General features: G+C 43.5%; 1 protein-coding gene across 1 annotated transcript; it reads right to left on the bottom strand.

Annotated features, from left to right (window-relative positions):
- Positions 1-422: 422 nt before the first annotated feature.
- On the bottom strand, positions 423-19,903 carry LOC137653057 (uncharacterized). Its single transcript, XM_068386452.1, has 3 exons — positions 19,606-19,903; positions 18,937-19,496; positions 423-573 (listed from the first exon to the last, which is right to left on the bottom strand). Exons 1-3 carry the CDS (start codon positions 19,813-19,815, stop codon positions 423-425), a joined length of 921 nt encoding a protein of 306 aa, XP_068242553.1. The 5' UTR covers positions 19,816-19,903.
- Positions 19,904-20,638: the final 735 nt, after the last annotated feature.

Raw genomic sequence — 20,638 nt, forward strand, 5'->3', positions numbered from 1 at the left:
CATGATCATCGGGTAAGTTTAATATTGAAAAATGTTATTTTCATTAGTAAAATAAATTTTTGAATATACTTACCCGATGATCATGAATTTAAGGACCCGCCCTTCCTCCCCATAGAGAACCAGTGGACCGAGGAGAAAATTGAGTTCTTGTTGACAAGAAGTACTTGAGTACCTACTCACAGATGGCGCTGTTGTGTACACCCCCACCTGTATAGCGATCGCTGGCGTATCCCGACCGTAGATTTCTGTCGGGCAACAGAGTTGACAGCTACATGATCATCGGGTAAGTATATTCAAAAATTTATTTTACTAATGAAAATAACATTTTTATGTGCATATATGAAAACATACAAAGGTGTTATATATGTGTGTGTCACACTGAGTATGACCCATGTTTGGTACATGTTGCATACGGTAATTCCCTAGATCAGTCTGAGCGATATGCACCATAACTGAACATCCAAAGTGTGACCATATTCGGCACACAACGCCAGCAGAATTATCTCTAATCGTTCTGGGCGACTTGAGCCATATATGACCACATCTATTATGTCCATATTAGGTACACAACGCCTGTAATGAAGACTTTTATTATGTCAGGCGAAGTGTACCACATAAAGTCACGCTTTTTACACTGGCTGAGCACTCTGCTTACCTTACGGATACACCATAACAATTCTCACGTCAATAGCTAGCTGGTTACTGATTTTAATTGGGGTTAAAGATAACGCCCATTGGGCCGTTAAACACCATTGCCAATCGCAGTCAACGTGTTAAAGCTCATGCCCTCCACGTCCACAATAACAACATCAAACGTGAGGAAATAATCAAGAACACCGAGTTCATAGGCCGTGCTCCAGATAGCAGGAGACTTTGCATACTTGAAGCCCTTCTTATTCAGAGAGAAAAGCCGACTCTCAACACTACCCAGGAAGTGTTCCCCCTCCCCTCCTGTCGAAGGTACAATACAAGGAAAAATAACCCAACCAACCACGACACCTCCAACCAGGACATCCCAACAGATCAAGACATAAACAACCCCAACAGCATTGATCAGCAACAGGATAGCCTGCCTAGCCTACATACCCTCTCGGTGAGCGCTCCCACCAATCAGAGCCCAGGTCCCAGAGGACAAGATGGTGACTCAACACCCAGGAGTGAGTGGGATGGCAGCCTCTCTCGCCAAGCAGCTTAGCCAATGAGGATCAGCCATTCTATTTGCTCCGCCCACGACGCTCGAGGTAGCCAATCCCTCTTAACGAGAGAATGCCTTGATGAAGTCATTGGGCTTCAGCACGGCATATCATTCCTGTGCTGAAGGCTTGTGACGGGCAAGAGGGCTCTCGAACTGGGGAATTTCTTTTCCTCAGTTTGACTCTAAATTTCTCTCATTCTTTTTCTATTACTTCCTATTGCTTATTCCTCCTTCATAATTATCAGCTGTCTCCAACCTTGCTGTCAAAACTGTCTTACCCATTTCACTGTCCAGGTTTTTTAGAGGGGACATTGTATTCATGATTGGTTTTTATTTCAAAATCAATTGTGGGAGCTGTGGTGGTCTTGCCAACTGCCCGAAAATGTTTGGATACCTAGGAGTGTCAGTATTCCCATACTGGCACGCGGAACTATCTCGTAGGAAATTTGTCCTTCGGATTCCAGGGGTTGGCGATTTCATAGAGATAGGACTCTCGGCATTCTGTCCAGTTTGCCTGCCACTATGATTAGAGTGGGGATGATTGTATTCTTGAAATGCTCTCAGTCCCATCAAGCGGGTTTGGCATACACTTGAGCCACTCTAATCAATAGTGGTACCATCCCTTTGTGGTAGGGTAGGGAGTGGACATTTGGTAAGCAGCTTTCACAGGTGTCATTGGTGGAGAAATTAATTCCAGGAAAGGCTAACGGTGTCGTCTTTGGAATTTCAGACAGTCTTTATTTTTTCTCTCCCTTAAACTTTATTTTTTTCCATTTTTTTTTCATTGTTATTATGACCCCTTCCCTCCCCCCAAAAAAAATAATTAATGAGTAAACTTAATATTCCCCGTACCCCTGGATCAAATGGCGAACCCCAGACACCGATGACGACTTCTGCTTGTTTAAATAGGGAAAGCTCTGTTGACAACCTCGGCAATAAAAAGGATTCCTCCAACAATACTTCTCTGACCAGTGTTGTTAAAGACAATTTATTGGCACCGGTGGAAAATGATTCTTGTAATAACGGTAATACTTTACTCTCTTGTTCTGGCTCATTACCAGATCCAACAAAAAATCTGAAAATTCTCCACTGAAAAAACATACCAATTGGTTGTAGCTATGACATAATTCATGAAGCCTTCTGTAGATTTGGAACAATCAAAGAAATTTTAATGGAGCTTAATGGTAGTAAAGGCTTTTGGGAACCTTGGGTATCATTTTCAAGTTTTGAGATTGCTTTAGAAGCAAATAAAAATTTAGAGAGCATAAAAATTGACAATTGTTTGATTTCTGGGGCTCTATGTGATAAAGCACCAAGACACCTAGAGGTATATAAACCAGAAGAATGGATGGAAAAAGAAATAGAGCATAGACTTCCAGAAGTAAGAACCCCCAAGCCCCCAACATGGATAATTGCATCTGGGAAGATAGATAATTATAACTATTATAAGATTAGTAAATTTATACAAAAAAAAAAAAAAGTTGGTTTAATTAAAAGTAAGGATATTAGTAGATACGGTAAGCAATCTGTTTTGATTAATGCAAAATCAGATACTCAAGCTCACATGCTTTGTGGCATGAAAATTGCAAAAATTTATCCTATTAAGGATATTAAATCACATATGAGCTTCAGCTATGGTAAAGGAGTAGTTTTTGATAAAGATCTATATGAATTTTCAGAACCAGAAATTCTGGACATGTGCCCTGCTAATGTTTGGAAAATAAGTAAGATCCCTCAAACAAGCATGGTAGTTTTAACATTTGAAACCCCTGTTATACCAGATCATATAATTATTGAGAATGAAAGAGTACGTGTTCGAGAATATAAACCTGGGCCTTTACAATGCTTTAATTGTTTCAAGTACGGTCACCCTTCCTGGTACTGCAATAATACAAAGATCTATATTAACTGTTCTTTGTTAGAACATGGCCAATGCAACAGAGATACAACTTGTGCAAACTGTAAAGATCATCATAAATCAAATAATAAAAGATGTAGAGAATACAAGAAAGAAGCTGCAATCTTGAAAGCAAATACTGAACATATAAGTGTAGGTTATGCAAAGCATTTACTCAATCGGCAACTCAATTTTGCTCGCGCGGGTAAGATGCCACCAAAAGATTATAATCCACTACCCCTTACAACCACAGGGGGACCAGTGGCAGCACCTGGCCCGTCATGTGCATCTCCCTTAGTGGTAGTAGCCCAGCCATCTGGGTCAAGTGCTCAACCTATAAAAGCCAGAGCACAAACCTCCAAAGAAGTCAATATGGTTTCCAACACACCAAAAGTATTGTCACCGATAGGAGCATCTCCCCTTGAGGTAGTAGCCCAGCCTTCTGGGTTAAGTGCTCGAACTGTTGAAGTTCTAGCACACTCCTCCAAGGAAGCCAATGTGGCTTCCACCACCTTAAATGTATTGTCTCAGGCAGAATCTCTACCTGATTTGATGGAGATTGGAAAACAAGATCTTCCAAAGAGGAAAAGGTCCCCATCATCCTCACCTTCATCTAAGTCAGGTAAGTGCCCTACTGCTCATGATCCTAAGGTTGACTCTTATAAAGATCCTAGAAAGAAAGAAAAGAAGAGTGGTGGCCCAGTAAAGCCTTCAATCTCCAGGCCTTACATGGCTTCATCTGAAAAGTCCCAAAAGACAAATGAGACAAAGAAAAATAATAACAAAAGATAATGTCTATCATCCAGTGGAATTGTAGAGGTCTAAGTACTAGCATCGAGCAAATAAAAACTTTAACCAGGGACTCAGACACGAAGGTAATTTGTTTACAGGAAACCAAGATCAGTGACAAACCATTTAATCCTGGACTCAATTATCATTTTTGTAGATCCCCTCCTTTGCAAGGTGCAAGAGCTCAAGGTGGTACAGGTTTTATTATTCACAAATCTGTAAAATTTGAAACAATCCTACTCAATACACCACTACAGGCATGTGCAGTTAGAACTCATATCGGGAAAAAAATTACTTTATGCTCGCTATATATTGAACCATCCTTAGAACTTTTCCTCTTAGATCATGCTGGTAATCCAAGAAGGCTTAGACTTTCTGACCTCCAAGACCTGATCAATCAGCTTCCTGCCCCTCTTATTTTAATGGGTGATTTTAATGCAAAGCATACTTTATGGGGTGGAAATGTGTGCGATAGATGGGGTAATCTTGTTGAAGAATTAATCGACAACAATGATGTAATACTAATGAATGATGGTTCTCCAACTAGCTATGATGTATTCCTCAACTCTACATCAGCCATTGATTTGTCAATCTGTTCCTCATCCATTCGATTGGACTACCTTTGGTCAGTAAATGAACACCTACATGGCAGTGACCATTGGCCAATAATGTTAAATTATGTCCATAATCTTCCTTCTCAGTGTCTACCAAAATGGAAGATAGATGAGGCAGACTGGGCAGCTTATGAAAACTGTTCACACACCGATAAAGAGTATGATGAATTCACATCTCCAGTGCATGCCTATCAACATCTTGAAAATATTATTGATGATAATGCTAGCAAGTTTATACCTAAAACATGCGGTTTACCTCATCGCTCTGTAGTTCCTTGGTGGAGTAAAGAATGTGCCAACACAAGAAAAGTGACCCGAACTTGTTTCAGAAGATACTTGAGAACAAACTATGTAGCAGATAGAATAGTGTACCTCAGAGCCCGTGCTAAACAAAAAAGGACTTTTAAAAAAGCAAAGAGAGCATCTTGGAAGAAATATATATCTAATATTAATACCAAAACTCCTTCAAAGGAAATATGGGACAAGATTAGAAAACTTCAAGGTAAATTCGTCCTAAAGCCTCTACCAATATTAAGGGAAAATAATAGATATATATCTGACCCCAAAGATGTAGCAGAAGTTCTTGCTAAGCACTTTGCCCATGTATCAAGTGCTGACAACTATTCCCTAGCATTTCAACAAATTAGAGCATCAACATCTGTTGTTTCTCCTGCTTCTTCAAATACTAAAGCTTTTAACCTGCCTTTTAGTATGGAGGAGATGCAAAATGCTATCTTTAGCTCTTCTTTAACTGCCCCAGGTGAGGATGGCATCCGGTATGAAATGATATCACATCTTCCAGTGGATACCAAGGAATTTTTATTAGAAACCTTTAATGGTCTATGGGCTTCCCATACATCTCCTGATTCCTGGCATACTTAATTCCAGGCCACAAGTCTGGTAAAGATCCAGAACTGCCATATAGTTATAGGCCAATATCCTTGACCAGTTGCATATGTAAACTATTTGAGAGAATGATCAACAACAGACTTGTGTGGTATCTAGAATCAAAAAATCTTTTATCTAACAAACAGTGGTTTTAGGAAGAACCGAAGTACTCTAGACCCTTTGCTGATGTTATCAAGGGAAATTTCAAATGCTTTTTCTAACCAAAACCAGGTGGTGGGTGTCTTTTTTGACCTCAAAGGCATTGGAGGGGTGATATTTTAAAGCAATTGGCCTCGTGGGGTATAGGAGGACATATGTTCTCTTTTATTGAAGAATTTTTATCAAACCGCTCAATTAAAGTGAGAGTAGGGTCAGAACTATCTTCATCCTACATGCAAGAAGAAGGTGTCCCCCAAGGCAGTGTATTGAGTGTGACCTTGTTTGCTGTTGCTATTAATAGTCTCATTAGTCACATACCTCCTGGCATACAAGGATCACTATTTGTCGATGACTTTGCAATTCATTGTAGTGGATCATCTGCACTACAAGCATGCCAAAATCTTCAAATTGCAATAAATGCTGCTTCCGCATGGGCAAATTCTCGTGGATTCATGTTTTCTCCTCAGAAGACCAAAGCCGTTCGCTTTACTCGTACTCGTAAAAGGGAAGAGATCCCCACCCTTTTCTTAAATGATTGTATTTTGCCATATGAGGATAGTGTCAAGTTTCTTGGAGTCATTTTCGACAAGAAAATGACATTTGGTCCCCATATAAATGACCTATCTATCAGGGTTAAGAAGTCACTGAACATTCTGAAAGTGGTATCGCATTTTGATTGGGGTGCTGATTGAACAACTTTGCTTAGAATTTATACATCTTTGTGTCTGAGCAAGTTAGACTATGCATGCCAAATATTTGGGTCGGCTACAAAGACTGCACTTGGAAAACTTGATATTGTTCACAATGCTGGGCTTCGCATCTGCACAGGTGCTTACAGAACATTTCCCATTGACAGTCTCTATGTTGATTCTGGCATACCTCCCCTTTCCATTCGCAGAGAGGAGTTGAGTTTGAGGTTTTTAGCTAGGTCCCTTGCTGTGAGAAACAATCCTAACTGTAAATATGTTAGGGCGCCTTTAGATTGGGCTCCTAACAGATCTAGAGTGCCTAAGCCTTTGGAAGTACAGCTGAAAAATGATGCTAGAGAAGTAGGCTTGTTAACAGCACAGATAGCAGAGGTAGGATATCTTAAGTCTCCTCCTTGGTGTAATCCACCTGTTAAAGTATGTTTTACGGCAGGAGGGAAAAATACCCTACCTAGTAGGGTAATGAAAAGTGAGTTTTTAAATCATGCTGCTCAACATCATGGGAAACATGTTTTTACAGATGGCTCCAAATCGGCTGCAGGAGTTGGGAGTGCAGCTGTGGTGGGAGATATTGTTATTAGAAGGAAACTCCCATACTCTTGTTCAATTTTTACTGCCGAGTTGTACGCAATAATTCTCTCAGTCCAGCATATTTTTAAGAATGGCAACCAAAATAGTTTTTATACAATTTTTACGGATTCCAATAGTGTTTTACTCTCATTAAAACAAATTATGCCAGGCCATCATCTAGTACAAGAGGTGCAGGACTGGTTAGTACTTCTGCAGTCTAGGAAGAGTATCAGTGTTCACTTCTGTTGGGTCCCTGCCCATGTTGGGGTGGATGGAAATGAACAAGTAGATAAGGCAGCAAAGGAAGCTTCAGGGCTAAGTAATCCATCTCCCTTGAGTATTCCTTACAAAGATCTTAAAAGTGAGATTCATCTTTACTGTAAAAATAAGTGGCAAGCTCGATGGTCTGAACTGACCACCAATACAAAATTGAAACAAATCCACCCATTGGTGGATAAATGGTCATCTTGTAATTCTACAAGTAGAAGGGATACCATAATTTTAACTAGGCTGCGTATTGGCCATACACATGCAACGCACAATTATTTAATGAAGAGTGGGGAAGGGAGACAGGCCCCTCTTTGTAATACAGTACCTGTCTAGTGACAATGGATGTTAAACATATTTTAGTCGATTGTCCTGTTTTTAATCTTCAGAGGAGGACTACATTTACTCCAGGACAAACCTTTAAGAGATATACTGGGGGAAAACTGTAATACCCTGAACTTGAGAAAATTTATACAAAGTATTGGGTTATATTACGAGCTATAATTGATTTTAAATATTAAACTTAGCCGGTGAATATATAAATAGCTGACGTCTCCGACGGCCCGACAGATTCCAAAAAACTCGCGAGCGACTGCCATGAAGGTAGCGGGTGTGCCCACCAGCGCCGACTATCGGCCAGATACCGCATATACTTACCAACCACTCCAGTTCTTCTCTGTCGGTGTCACCGACAACATTGGTTCCGCTCGCTCTAGACCTCGAGTTTTCTACCGAATTGGTGAAGTACTTGGTTTTGGTTTTATTGCTTTTGCCGTGTTGGATTATTCAATACTATCTTCAAAAGAAATGCTTTTGAAAGGAGAGGAAAAGTTTTTTGCCCTTGCTTTTTGTAATCTCGCTCTGATTTTTCCATAGAGAAAAGATGGCCGACCCTTCCCTGAGTGTACGGAAGTGTGTTAAAGGCTTTTAGTAATTATTTTATCACTATAAATTATTGTTGATATTTATAGATTTACCTCTATATATTTTATATCTCACCCGCCTTTATTAGGCCTCTTCGATTAGCTTTCAATTTATACTAAACATCGAGATAAATTTTATGTTTTTGTTTATATGCGGCCTTTACCTATTCTTTGTAGGCGGTCCTAACTTGGAAAACGAAGTTAAACAACGTTGAGCCCATTCAACTTTTATTTTTGTTTAGATTAAAACAGGCTCTGTTAGAGTGATGAGATGAATATTTTTAGAAAATATTTTAAGAAATTTATTCTTTGAATAGTCTTCGTGCTGTTTTTTCAAAGATGAACTAACGTTTGGTTTATTTATGCTACGCAGTTTGCGCTCTATCGGTACAATAGAGAAAGAGAGAATCACGGTTTCACTTTGCAGAAAGAGTAAATCGATTTTGACGTTTTGTTCATTCTTTCAAACTGAAGTTTTTTAGATACTAATTTAAAGGAACATGTTAATTTTCAATTTCTGAGTCCTTTCAGTTTTTTCCTTTAGTCAATTAACCTGTTATTGACGAAGGGTGAGTGGGCCATTCTCTTGTGAGTGACAAGAGAGAGAGAGAGAGAGAGAGAGAGAGAGAGAGAGAGAGAGAGAGAGAGAGAGAGAGAGAGAGAGAACGATCCGATCTTTATTCTCATCCCAAGTCTCTGTACAAGGAGTTTGGGAGCGAGTAACGTTGTTCTCGATTCAGTTTTTTACTCTCGTCCCAAGTCTCTGTACGGGGAGAGAGGATAAAACGTTTTAGTTTTTATTCTCGTCCCAAGGCACTATACGGTGAGAGATTGAAAACGTAGTCCTTAGTGAACTAGTGTTTAGTCTCATCCCCAGTTACTGATCTTTTTACCTTTATATATTTCCGTTTTATTCGATATAGTGTATGTGTACTGTATGTTTATTGATTTTTGCATGTGTGTTTCATTTTGTACTAATGTTCTTACATTATACGACTCATTTTGCAATTCTAACCTTTTGATTTAAGGGAGAATTGCGTGCTTCAGGTAGAAATCAGTTTTATTCGTGTCTTATGTGAAATTATTAAAAAATGCGATATCAGTGAAGTAAGTTCAAAAACATGTTCTGTGTTGCGGAGGGTTCGTTTGTTCGTGCTTGTCACTTGCCTAGTCCGAGACCTCTTTCAGGCTCCCCTGCACGAGGGAGAAGAATGTCGTAGGACCTAAGGGAGTGAGGAGTGTAAACCAACGAACAGACGTTCCCTCAAAGATATCAGACGTTGCTCGTCAAGCACGTCCTTGCCATAAGACAGGAGAGACGAAGTTTCTCCTCGTCTTCCGATGATTCGTCTTTTTAAAAGCCTGGGCGTAAAGTTTCGAGACGATTGAAACGTTTATTAGTTCCTTCAGAACAAGTTCAACGTCCTAGCTGTAGTCCCGTTCATAGCGATGACGTTCATGTACAGACGTTTCTGCCACAGACTCGACGTGACGTTGAGCGGTAGACACCGTAGACACAACGTGACGTCGAGTGTCAGTCACCGTAGTCACGATATAGCATCGATCAGCAGTCACCGCTGTTACTACGTGACGTTTGAACGTCAGCCACCGCAGTCACAGGTTGATCCGAAGTTGTAAGATATGCTGTTAAAGCTTTCTTCTTTAATAGAAGCTTTCGATCCTGTTCCTGTGCGAAAGGATCCTTTGCTTTTTGTACGTCACGGTTCTGGGATACGTGATTCAGGTTTTCAACCTTCTAGACGAGCTTTGTTACGCCACGCTGACGTTATCCCTAGTGACAGCTTTGCTGTTAAACGAGATGCGGAGCATAAATCTCGTTGTAACTTTGATCGCTTTGAACGTCAGCCACCGCAGTCACAGCGTGACGTTGAGCTGCAGACACCGCAGACACAACGTGACGTTGAGCGGTAGACACCGTAGACATGACGTGACGTCGAGGGTCAGTCATCGTAGTCACGATATAGCATTGAACAGCAGTCACCGCTGTTACTACGGGACGTTTGAACGTTAGTTACTTCGGTCACGACGTGTAGTAGAATAACATTCTCTGCAGTCACAACGAGACATCGACCCTCCAACTTTAACTTCTGTTCATATACAAGTTGATGTAGCCGGTCAGGCTTTTCCTTCACGTCATTCTGAATATAAATCTCCTTCTCGCAAGACTTTAGATTTATCAGATGATGTGCCTTCTGAAGAAGTTGATGACCCCCTTTCAACTAATGTACCTTTGGGAGTCATTCAGAAGAGGAGTAACCTAGGGTGGTCCAACAATCCCTTGTTTTTTTATTATGAATTTCTTTAGTGAAATTTTGTCCTACTCGTTTTGTAACGGCTGCCGCCGTCTGAGTTTACTCTTGGCATGACTTTCTTCGACTCCTACAGTTACGAAGTCAGTTCTCTCTTGTTCTTCCAAGAGGGCCATGCTCTTACTGGGAGACTGGTTGGAATCCAGGAGAAGTTTAGGAAAGTCTGCTTTTGCTTTTCCTCCTCCTTAATTAGCTTCTCGCTCGGGCGTCTGGTGTGACACAGGAGAAGCTCGAAGAGAAGTTCTCGGCTTGGGAGTACCTGCCTCTGCCCAGGGAAACTTCTTAAGCCTAGTGGACTCTCCTCGTCGTCTAGCCATGAGACGCTCCAAGATTTTATGGTCTGCTTCAGAGCTAGACCATCTCCTGTTAGGAGTTTTTTTGAGTGTTTGAAGTTTTTATTTGTTGGATTGGTCCCTGGGAGCCTTAAGTAAGAAGGTCTCTCCAGCTGTCAATGTATTGCTGTACAATTATGTCATGCATGAACAAGGCTATCAGGGATGGCTCCAATGATCTGGCAGCCACGTTCACTGCAGGGACAAGGCTATCAGGGATGGCTCCAATGATCTGGCAGCCACGTTCACTGCAGGAGTACTTAAGATGTAAGTGCGCTCAATGTGTTCATTGTCAAGACAAAGTTCACGATGAAGACTACCAAATATGTCTTGGCAGCAGTAAGGGAAGGCGACTGGATGGTCTCTCTCGACCTTCAGGATTCATACTTCCACATCCCGATTCATCCAAACTTTCAACAACATCTGAGGTTTGTGGACGGGAAAGTAATGTACCAATTTCGAGCACTGTGCTTCGGCCTCATTCCTGCTCCTCTTGTTTTTACAAGGCCCTTGCAAATGTAGCAAGCTGTCTACATTTTTTGAGGATTCAGAGCCTCCCTTTATTTTGACGACTGGCTAATCAGGGCGTCGTCATTAAATCGCTGTCTGGAGAGCCTCTAATGGCCATTAGACCTAACCAAGGAGCTAGGTCTCATAGTGAACGTAGAGAAGTCGTAACTTACAGTACTCCATCCCAGACTATTCTTTATTTGGGAATGGAGATACAGTGTCGAATTTTTCGGGCCTTTTCGTCTCCCACAAGAATGGAACAAGCTCTGTTAAAAGTCCTTCACTTGCAAGAGAAAAACAGTTGCTCTGTAAGAGTTTGAACGAGCCTCGTGGGAACTCTTTCATCGCTGGAGTAGTTTCTCTCTCTGGGGAGACTCAACCTATGCCCTCTCCAATTTCACCTAAACCATTGGAACAAGGAGAAGGGCTTAGAGAGTATCTCTTTCCCAATCTCCAACTCAGTCTAGACATGTCTGACTTGGTGGGACAGCAACATCAGACTTCGAGAAGGTCTTTCTCATGCGTTCAAGAACCCAAACCATGTGTTGTATTCAGATGCATCGGATTTGGGTTAGGGAGCTCCACTGGACAGTCTGGAATGCTCGGGTCTTTGGTCCACGGATCAGAAGGAACTCCATTTAAGGCAAGTAATATCTCTCCTTTGGCGAGATTTGTGCAAGGAAAAATGAATGTCTTGGCGGACGGCCTCAGCAGAAGAGGACAAGTCATCTCCATGGAGTGGACGTTGCACAAGACTGTGTGCAAGAAGCTATGGATGACATGGGGTCAACCCACCATAGATCTTTTTGCGACTTCACTGACAAAGAGGCTCTCGACTTACTGCTTTCCAGTTCCAGATCCAGAGGCAGCCCACATAGACGCTTTCCTGCTGGATTGGTCTCACCTGGACGTTTATGCCTTTCCACCTTTCAAGATCCTAAACAAGGTGCTGCAGAAGTTCACCTCTCACGAAGGGACCAGGTTGACGTTGGTTGCTCCACTCTGGCCTGCGAGAGAGTGGTTCACAGAGGTACTTCTATGGCTTGTAGACGTTCCAAGAAGTCTGCCGTTGCGGATGGATCTCTTGCGACAGCCTCACGTAAAGAGATTTCATCAAAGCCTCCCCACGCTTCGTCTAACTGCCTTCAGACTATCGAAAGACTCTCTTGAGCTCGAGGGTTTTCGAAGGAGGCAGCTAGAGCGATCGCGAGGGCTAGAAGATCCTCTACCATCAGGATCTATCAGTCGAAATGGGAGGTATTTAGAGACTGGTGCAAGTCCTCCTCTATTTCCTCTTCCAAGTGCCTCTGTAGCGCAGATTGCGGATTTTCTGCTTTATCTGAGAAACGGTCGCTCCCTCTCTGCATCCACCATTAAAGGCTACAGAAGCATGTTAGCTTCTGTTTTCAGGCATAGGGGTTTGGATCTTTCTAATAACAAAGATCTCCAAGACCTGCTTAAGTCTTTCGAGACTTCCAAGGAGCGTCATATTTCGACCCCTGCTTGGAACTTGGACGTGGTCCTACAGTTCCTTATGTCAGACAGGTTTGAACCATTAAATTCAGCCTCCCTGAAGGATCTTACCCTCAAGACACTTTTTTTTGGTGAGCTTGGCTTCGGCTAAAAGGGTTAGTGAGATACATGCTTTTAGCAAGAACGTCGGCTTCTCCACTAATAAAGCAGTATGCGCTCTTCAACTTGGTTTCTTGGCCAAGAATGAACTTCCGTCTCGTCCTTGGCCTAAATCATTTGAAATCCCCAGTCTTTCTGAGATTGTGGGGAATAAAGTTGAAAGAGTGCTGTGCCCCGTTAGAGCTCTTAAATTTTATTTATCCAGAACTAAACCGCTACGAGGTTGTTCAGAGGCTTTTTGGTGCTCCGTTAAAAAGCCCTCTTTGCCCATGTCTAAGAATGCGTGGTCTTATTTTATTGGACTTTTGATTCGGGAGGCGCACAATCATTTAAGTGAGAAGGATCGTAATTTACTTGAAGCCAAGGCTCATGAAGTTAGAGCAATAGCAACTTCAGTAGCGTTTGAGCAAAATAGATCCAATAAAAGTATTATGGACGCGACATTTTGGAGAGGCAAGTCGGTATTCGCTTCATATTATTTGAAAGATGTCCAGACTCTTTATGAGGACTGCTACACACTGGGACCATTCGTAGCAGCGAGTGCAGTAGTGGGTGAAGGCTCTACCACCACATTCCCTTAATCCCAATATCCTTTTAATCTACTCTTGAAATTTTTAATCTTATTTTGGGTTGTACGGGAGACTAAGAAGTCTTTCGCAATCTTTTTGATTTGGCGGGTGGTCAAAATGTTGTTTCTTGAGAGCGCCCAGATTAAGGGTATTGATGAGGTCCTTTTATAGGGGTGTTCGCCCTGGATATAACAGCTCCTGGGAGTCTTTCAGCATCCTGAGAGGATGGCTGGGCTTCGTGAGGAAAGCGGACTAATGAGGCAGAGTAATCATCAGAGTCAGCTTCCTTACCAGGTACCTATACTTAAGTTTGTTTTTATGAAATATTTGTCAAAAACTCTTGAGCATATTCGCCTTTATTGTTATAATACTGGTCTCTACCCACCACCATGGGTGTGAATCAGCTATTTATATATTCACCGGCTAAGTTTAATATTTAAAAATGATATTTTCATTATAAAAGGGATTTTGACGAAGGAAAAATCTATTTCTGGGAAGAGGCCTGTGACGCCCGGTGAGAGAAAGGTCCTTCCTTATACCTTTCCTAATATAAATCTTCCAAATATACTAGAGAAAGATAAAAGCATGGAATGCAGAGGTTACAACCCTCGCGCGAACACCTTGTAGGTGTCGTGTATTAAACAAAGGCGTGTGTAAACCACTATTCACAGGTTGTCTTCCATTTAGATAATCCCTTCATCAATGGGGAGGGCCGTGACAGGCCCTAGATAACATGGTTGAACTCCCCAACGACACCTACCACGCGCGCCCTCTAGGACATCCTTCTGCAAGAACATATGGCTTGGCAAGGAAAAAGAGGGGTGGGGTCCGTACCAAATAACCGGGAAGGGTTTCACCGGGCGTCACAGGCCTCTTCCCAGAAATAGATTTTTCCTTCGTCAAAATACCTTTTCTGGGGCGGCCTGTGACGGCCGGTGAGAATGTACCAAAGAATGCCTTCCAAGCCCAATAAATTAATAACATAATAAGGAGAAAACAAACACCATGTAAGGCAATAATATAATACTGTAAGTAAACATAAAACATAAACTAGCCATAGGCATAGGGGATGTAATGCTAAAATAATATGAGGACCAGGGATCACCTGAGTGTCCCGTCGTGAAAGGAATCAACCTTACATGTCTAAGCATATCTAAACTTTACAGGAATGGTAATTACAATAACAGTTAAATCATAACAATTAAACATGGCAAAATAACTTAGGGCTAACGAACCACCCAGGAGAGTGGCGACGTGGTGTGAGAGGTGGTCAGGAGGGAGGAGAGAAGAGATGGAATAAAGAAATAATCAGAGATTAATGGGGGGAGATAAGACTCGCCGCTGCAACCGTAGGGTATTTAAGGGCCTGTAAGTTCTTTAGATAGTGGCGTTTGAAAACCATAGGAGATTTCCAACCCGTGTATTTTTTAAGGTCATCAAAGTCCATGTTCTGGAAGTAATTGATAGAGGTAGCTATTGACCGTATATCATGAGCATGGGGAAATGATTCCGGGTTAGCATGTTTAATGAAGGAGAGGATTTGTTGTCTGATACCTTGAATGGTCAAAGTACCACCTTGTTCCCTGATAAATAAGGGGCCAGACGAGCGGGTGGCAGATCTAGCTAAAAAGGTCCTGAGAGTAGTGACTGGACACAGCGAAGGATCCTGGGGAAGAGAGATGATCTTCCAAGGGGACCACCTATTTTGCGGGTCCTCATTTTTTGCTAGGAAAGCTCTGTCTGGGGTAAGCAGTACTTCGCCTGTAGGGAGGAAATCTATGTTTTCCGGGTTACGTGAGAGCGCTGCTAGTTCTGAGATTCTAGCACCTGAGGCCATAGCTGATAGAAATAACGTCTTCCTAAGCAGAGTGATATAAGAACAGGACTCGTTGTCAGTGTCCGACGCGAGTTTGAGGACATTGTTCAGAGACCAAGAGACTTTTTTGTGGCCGATCCAACGGCCGAAGCCTAGCACATGCTTTTGGAATAGATGAGAAATAGGAATCAGCTAGATTAATGTTAAACCCAACCAGGAATATCTTCTTCAAAGCTGACTTGATGGTAGTTATAGTGCTAGCTGCCAAGCCCTTGTCAAATAAGAACCTAAAGAACGAGATGGCTAAATTCGGAGTCATACGAGTGTGGTCTGAATTCTTTAGGAAACCTGCTAATTTCTTAACAGCCGAATCATATTGACGAATTGTCGAGTCCCTTTTGTCCGCTTCGATGAAGAGAACGTTTTCCGGGTCAATGTTTGCGTCTTTATGAGCTGCAAACTTCATGAAGTCCACAAAGTTAGGGTTTTGGCTATCCTTGAGGAATCTGACACAGTCTGTGTTTGAATTACTTGGGTTAGTTTGGGGAATGGAATCCGGAAGGGTCGGAGTTTCAGCTCGAGGAGGAGAGGAAACCAACTGCTCTTTGGCCAGTGAGGTGCTACTAAGGCCACTGTCCCCCGGAAGGAGCGTAGTTTGTGCAATACTTTCATTAGAAGATTCACTGGTGGAAATAGGTAAATCTTCCTCCAATGGTTCCAATCCAGGGTTAATGCGTCTATGGCATAAGCCTGAGGGTCCATGTTTGGTGTCACATAACAAGGAAGTTTGTGATTCATCTGAGTTGCGAATAGATCTACCTGAAGGCCCGGAACCAGCCTGAGTATCCACCGGAATGAAATTATGTCCAGAGACCATTCTGATTCCAGTGGTTTCGTCCTGGATAGTGAGTCCGCTATCACATTCTGGACTCCCGCTAGGTGGGTTGCTGACAGGAACCAGTTCTTTTCTGCTGCCAAGGTGAAGATAGTGACCAGGATCTGATTCAGGTTGGGCGACTTGGATCCTCCTCTGTTGATGCAGTGTACTACGGCTGTGCTGTCTGACACTACTCTGATGTGGGTCGACCTCGGAGGAGAGAGCCTCTTCAGGGTCAAGAACACTGCCATGGCTTCGAGAACATTGATGTGGAAGTGTTTCATGGCGGGTGACCAAGAGCCCTGAAACATCTGACGTTCGTAGTAACCCCCCCATCCACTCAGAGACGCGTCTGTATGAATTGTCACTTGTGGGGGTGGGAATTGAAGAGGAACCGATTTGGAAAGGTTCTTCGGTTCGGACCATGGCTGTAATCTCATTTTCAAGACAGAGGGGATTTTCGAGACCTTGTCTCTTAAAGGTACTGTGGCTCTCTTTCTCCAAACTCGATTGATGTCTTTGAGTTTGGCTTTCAATAGGCGATCTGTTACTGAGGCGAATTGAAGAAGGCCGAGGATTCTTTCTAAGGCTCTTCTGGACACCTGCCTGTGTTTTAGAAAATTCTTGACCTTGGAAGCTATTTCTCTTACCTTTTTGGGAGGTAGAACCAGCTTGTGCCGTGCAAGGTCCCACTGTATGCCTAACCATTCGAAGCGGTCTGATGGAAGTAGGCGGGATTTTTGGAGATTGACCCGAAATCCCAGGTTGGCGAGAAAACGAAGTACTTTCTTCGTAGCTCTGTTGCACTCCAGGGCTGACCGAGCCCAAATAAGCCAATCGTCCAGATAAGCAACGATCTGAATCCCTTGGTTCCTGAGTTGTTCTAGCACCGTCTCTCCCAGTTTCGTGAATATCCTGGGTGCAATGTTGAGGCCGAAGGGCATGACTTTGAATGCAAAGGCTTTCCTGCCTAGACGGAAACCTAGGTAAGGAGAGAAGTTTCGAGCTATTGGTACGTGATAATAGGCGTCGGTAAGATCGATAGAGGTGGTGACGGCCCCACGGGGAAGCAGGGTACGTACCTGAGAGATGGTCAACATCCGGAACTTGTCGCAGAGGATGTAAGAATTTAGCTTTGACAAGTCCAGGACCACTCTCAATGCCGACGAGCCTTTCTTCGGAACTGTGAACAGGCGGCCTTGGAACTTCAGCGATCGAACCCGTTTGATTGCTTTTTTCTGTAGTAACTCGGTGGTGTACTCTCTCAGAATGGATGTGGGTCTCTGGAAGAAGGTCACTGGTGGAGGAGGGGAACCTTGTGACCATTGCCACCCCAAGCCTTTGGAGACTATGCTGTGAGCCCACGGACTGAAGGTCCAACGGTCTCGAAAGTGGTAAAGTCTCCCCCCTACCGGAACTATATCATTGCGAGGGAGTGAATCTAGGTTCTTTCCCTCCTCGAGAACCCCTTGTCCTAGGTCCGCCTCGTTGACGGAACTGTCCTCTAGCCCTGTAGCTACCTCTCTGGTGTCCACGAAAGGGACCTGAGGGTCTGTAGCTAGGGTTGTATGCGGGTGAGGGCATCCAAACGGGGTTGGGTTGGGTACCTGGCGGAGCAGTGAGGTAGACCACCTTTTGTGGGTGTTTCGGCTGTAGAGGAGACGAAGCAGTGGGAGACTGTGAAGACGAGTGGGCAATCGACGATTGTTGGTAGTGACCTCGGCTCGTCTTGTAAGGGGCAAACCTCTGTTTCTTCCTGAAGAAGTTTTGTTTTTGACCTTCAACCCTCTTTTTGGCAGTGAGGCCCCACCTCACTTGCAAATTTTGATTTGCTCTCGCAGCGTCTTGTAGTACCTTGTTCACCTCCTCCTGAGGAAAAAGGTTCTTACCCCAGCAGGGGGAAGCTATCAGCCTATTCGGTTCATGCCTGATCGTGGCCTCACAAAGAACGTGCTTCCTGCAACTAACCCGAGCCGAACAAAACTCGTGTAAGTCGATTTGGAAGGACAGAGACAGGTTCTTTGTGAATACCCGGAACATGGTCTCGGTCGGGTAAAGTGAGGTTAGGGACTCCACGGAGGTAATGGAGTGGAGAGACCTAGCCAACCTATTCCGTGCCTCAAACTCAGTCTTGAGAAGAATATCTGGTAATTTAGGAAGCTTCTCGGAGAACAGATTAGAGGCACAGTCTGGGTCTAACTTCCCTACTGTGAAAGTAGCGGGGGCATCATCCCAGATAGTAACGGTACTCGGAATGAGCATGGAGGTGGGATCGGTCTCTTTAAGAGCTGGCATGGCAGAACCTTCTTTGATAGCCTGAAAAGTAAGAGCTGCCACTTTATCTGTAATAGGAGAGGTAATACCTGGAGAAGCTGTAAATATGGTGTAGGCTCCTTTGTGTGGGGTGAGCTTGGAATTAGTGCAACCCCAGTCTGACAACGTCCTGGCCCAGAAAGATTGGGCCTGCTCTTTAGGGAATATTACCGTTTCCTTCGGTACCTTGTCTAACCTAACCAAGGCATGTTCTTTCAATCGGACGAAGCCGTTGAATGGGAATTCTAGTCCCGGAGGGTAAAATTCTAAGTCCTCTAGAGGACGGGTGCCTATGCCCTCTAGAGTTATGGCACCATCAATATATGGAGCATGTAAGGCAAACCTCCAAGGGTTGTTTTTCTCGAAGGGAGGTAACTTCGATGCGTCCGGGGCTGAAGGAGGGGGCATCTGAGTTCCGGAACGGATGAGACTTGCCACCATATCTTTGAGCTCCGTCATAGCTCCTCGGTCTGCCCTAGACTGTTGAAGATATTGTTGTATCTGCTCTTTCACAATATCCCTGACCATGGCGGCGGATAAAGGGGGGCTCCCGAGCCTGATCCTCTAACGAAGCCCTGGACTTAGTAGACTTTGACTTCTTAGGAGTCACGGTTTTAGGTATAGCAATATGAACATCAGGATCCTTTGAGGGTCCCGGAACCGGTGACACTGATAATGGCAAAGCTGAAGGCTTAAAGGTACGTAGTGGCTTCACCTTGGGTCGTACAGGAATGGAGGGACCTAGAGGAGAAGCCGTAGGTTTATCAAAGCCGTGAAAGGAAGTAGTAGAGGAAGGAGTGTGGGGTGAAAGGGGGTCCACCAACTCAACACCACCTACCTGCTCATCCATGGGTTCCTCGTCCAGACCTAGGTAGGGCTCGGCCTCCGTCACTAAAACCTCTTCCTCAGTTAGAATGGTTTCTCTAATCACTTCAATTAACGGGGCCGCTGTCTCCGGTGGAACTGCTGCAGTAGTAGAGCCTGGGAATAGGCGAGAAGCCATGTCTCCATCAAGGAGATAGGGTGCGCCAGCAGGCGCATTCCTCCCAAACCCTGACACCCAAGGCCGGAGAGTAGCTCTCGCCTCCCTGAGAGATTCATCATCAGCCTGAAAGAGGAGAGAGGGAATTAATGATGAAGTCAAAACTGAAGTCAATATACAAAGAGCAATTAATTCTTCGCAAAGAATATTAACAGGGACACTAGAACCAACTTACCTCCTCGCTCAGGAGTAGGGCTGACAGCTCATAGCAGAGCATGCATGCCTCCGGAAACCATATCGTATAGGGGGCTTGTCCCGGTTCCCGAGAGAAGGATATGGCGCAATGGGCATGGGCCCGGCATAGATCATGGCCCATGGGATCAGTAAAGGCAGCGGAGCAGCCCCTGGCAGTGCAGCGGACTTTCTGTAAAAAGAAAGAAGACATAAGTCTGGATGTTCCTTGAGATTCTTGTCATTGACTTATGAATCAGAAACACTTAAATCTTAATTAATGTGTGAGTATGGTAGTAGCTAACACCTTAATAAAATAAGAAATTATGATAGAAACCAGTAACCACATAGCATGAATCTCTAAACTTCATCGATATCACACTGTTAACTCCGGTTCTGGACTCCTGCTTGATCTCTGTTTTTACCGGAGGTCCGGTAGCAAAGGCCCGTCATCGTGATATCGTGACCATCTCCTGTACGATAACATTATCCTCAATGAATGAGTTATCTCCAGTGAAGCCGGAGATACGATGAAAACGGGGGCCTTAACTGTGTAATTGTGATCAAACATGACAAAGGTTCGTGTGTAAAAGGCTTCAGCCGGAGTCCGAGTGCCGGATTTCACCGTTGCACTCCAAAAATCTGCTCCGGAACGATAACTAGTTCTCACCCAATGAGTATCCATTATAGCGGAGCATAACTCAAGGCGGAGCTAAGCATAACTCAAGGCGGAGCTAAGCATAACTCAAGGCGGAGCTAAGCATAACTCAAGGCGGAGCTAAGGGTGTCGGTATAAAAACAACCCCAATTAATGACTCATACACTAACGTACCTAATAATAGTGTTAGCTATATTAACAGTAACCACATCAATAAATCGTTTATAATATTAAACGTACTATCATCAATTCTGATACTGAGAGGAGGCCTGAATAACCCGTGATCGTATAAAAACGGAGAACGGGAAATTCACCTCTCTTACTCAAAGAAAACGAGAGAAAGGATAACTCATACCTGTAGAACAGGAACGAGCACTCT

This window comes from Palaemon carinicauda, chromosome 14, assembly GCF_036898095.1.
Source record: "Palaemon carinicauda isolate YSFRI2023 chromosome 14, ASM3689809v2, whole genome shotgun sequence".
NCBI classification, from domain to species: Eukaryota; Metazoa; Arthropoda; class Malacostraca; order Decapoda; family Palaemonidae; genus Palaemon; species Palaemon carinicauda.

Excerpts from the sequence above, each read along its gene's own strand:
- LOC137653057 (XM_068386452.1), bottom strand. The coding sequence starts at position 19,815 with ATGTCTTCTTTCTTTTTACAGAAAGTCCGCTGCACTGCCAGGGGCTGC. Across the intron at positions 19,497-19,605 it reads CCCTACTCCTGAGCGAGGAG|GCTGATGATGAATCTCTCAG; the intron begins GTAAGTTGGTTC and ends CTCCTCTTTCAG. Across the intron at positions 574-18,936 it reads TTAGAGGATCAGGCTCGGGA|GCGTTGTGTACCTAATATGG; the intron begins GCCCCCCTTTAT and ends TCTTCATTACAG.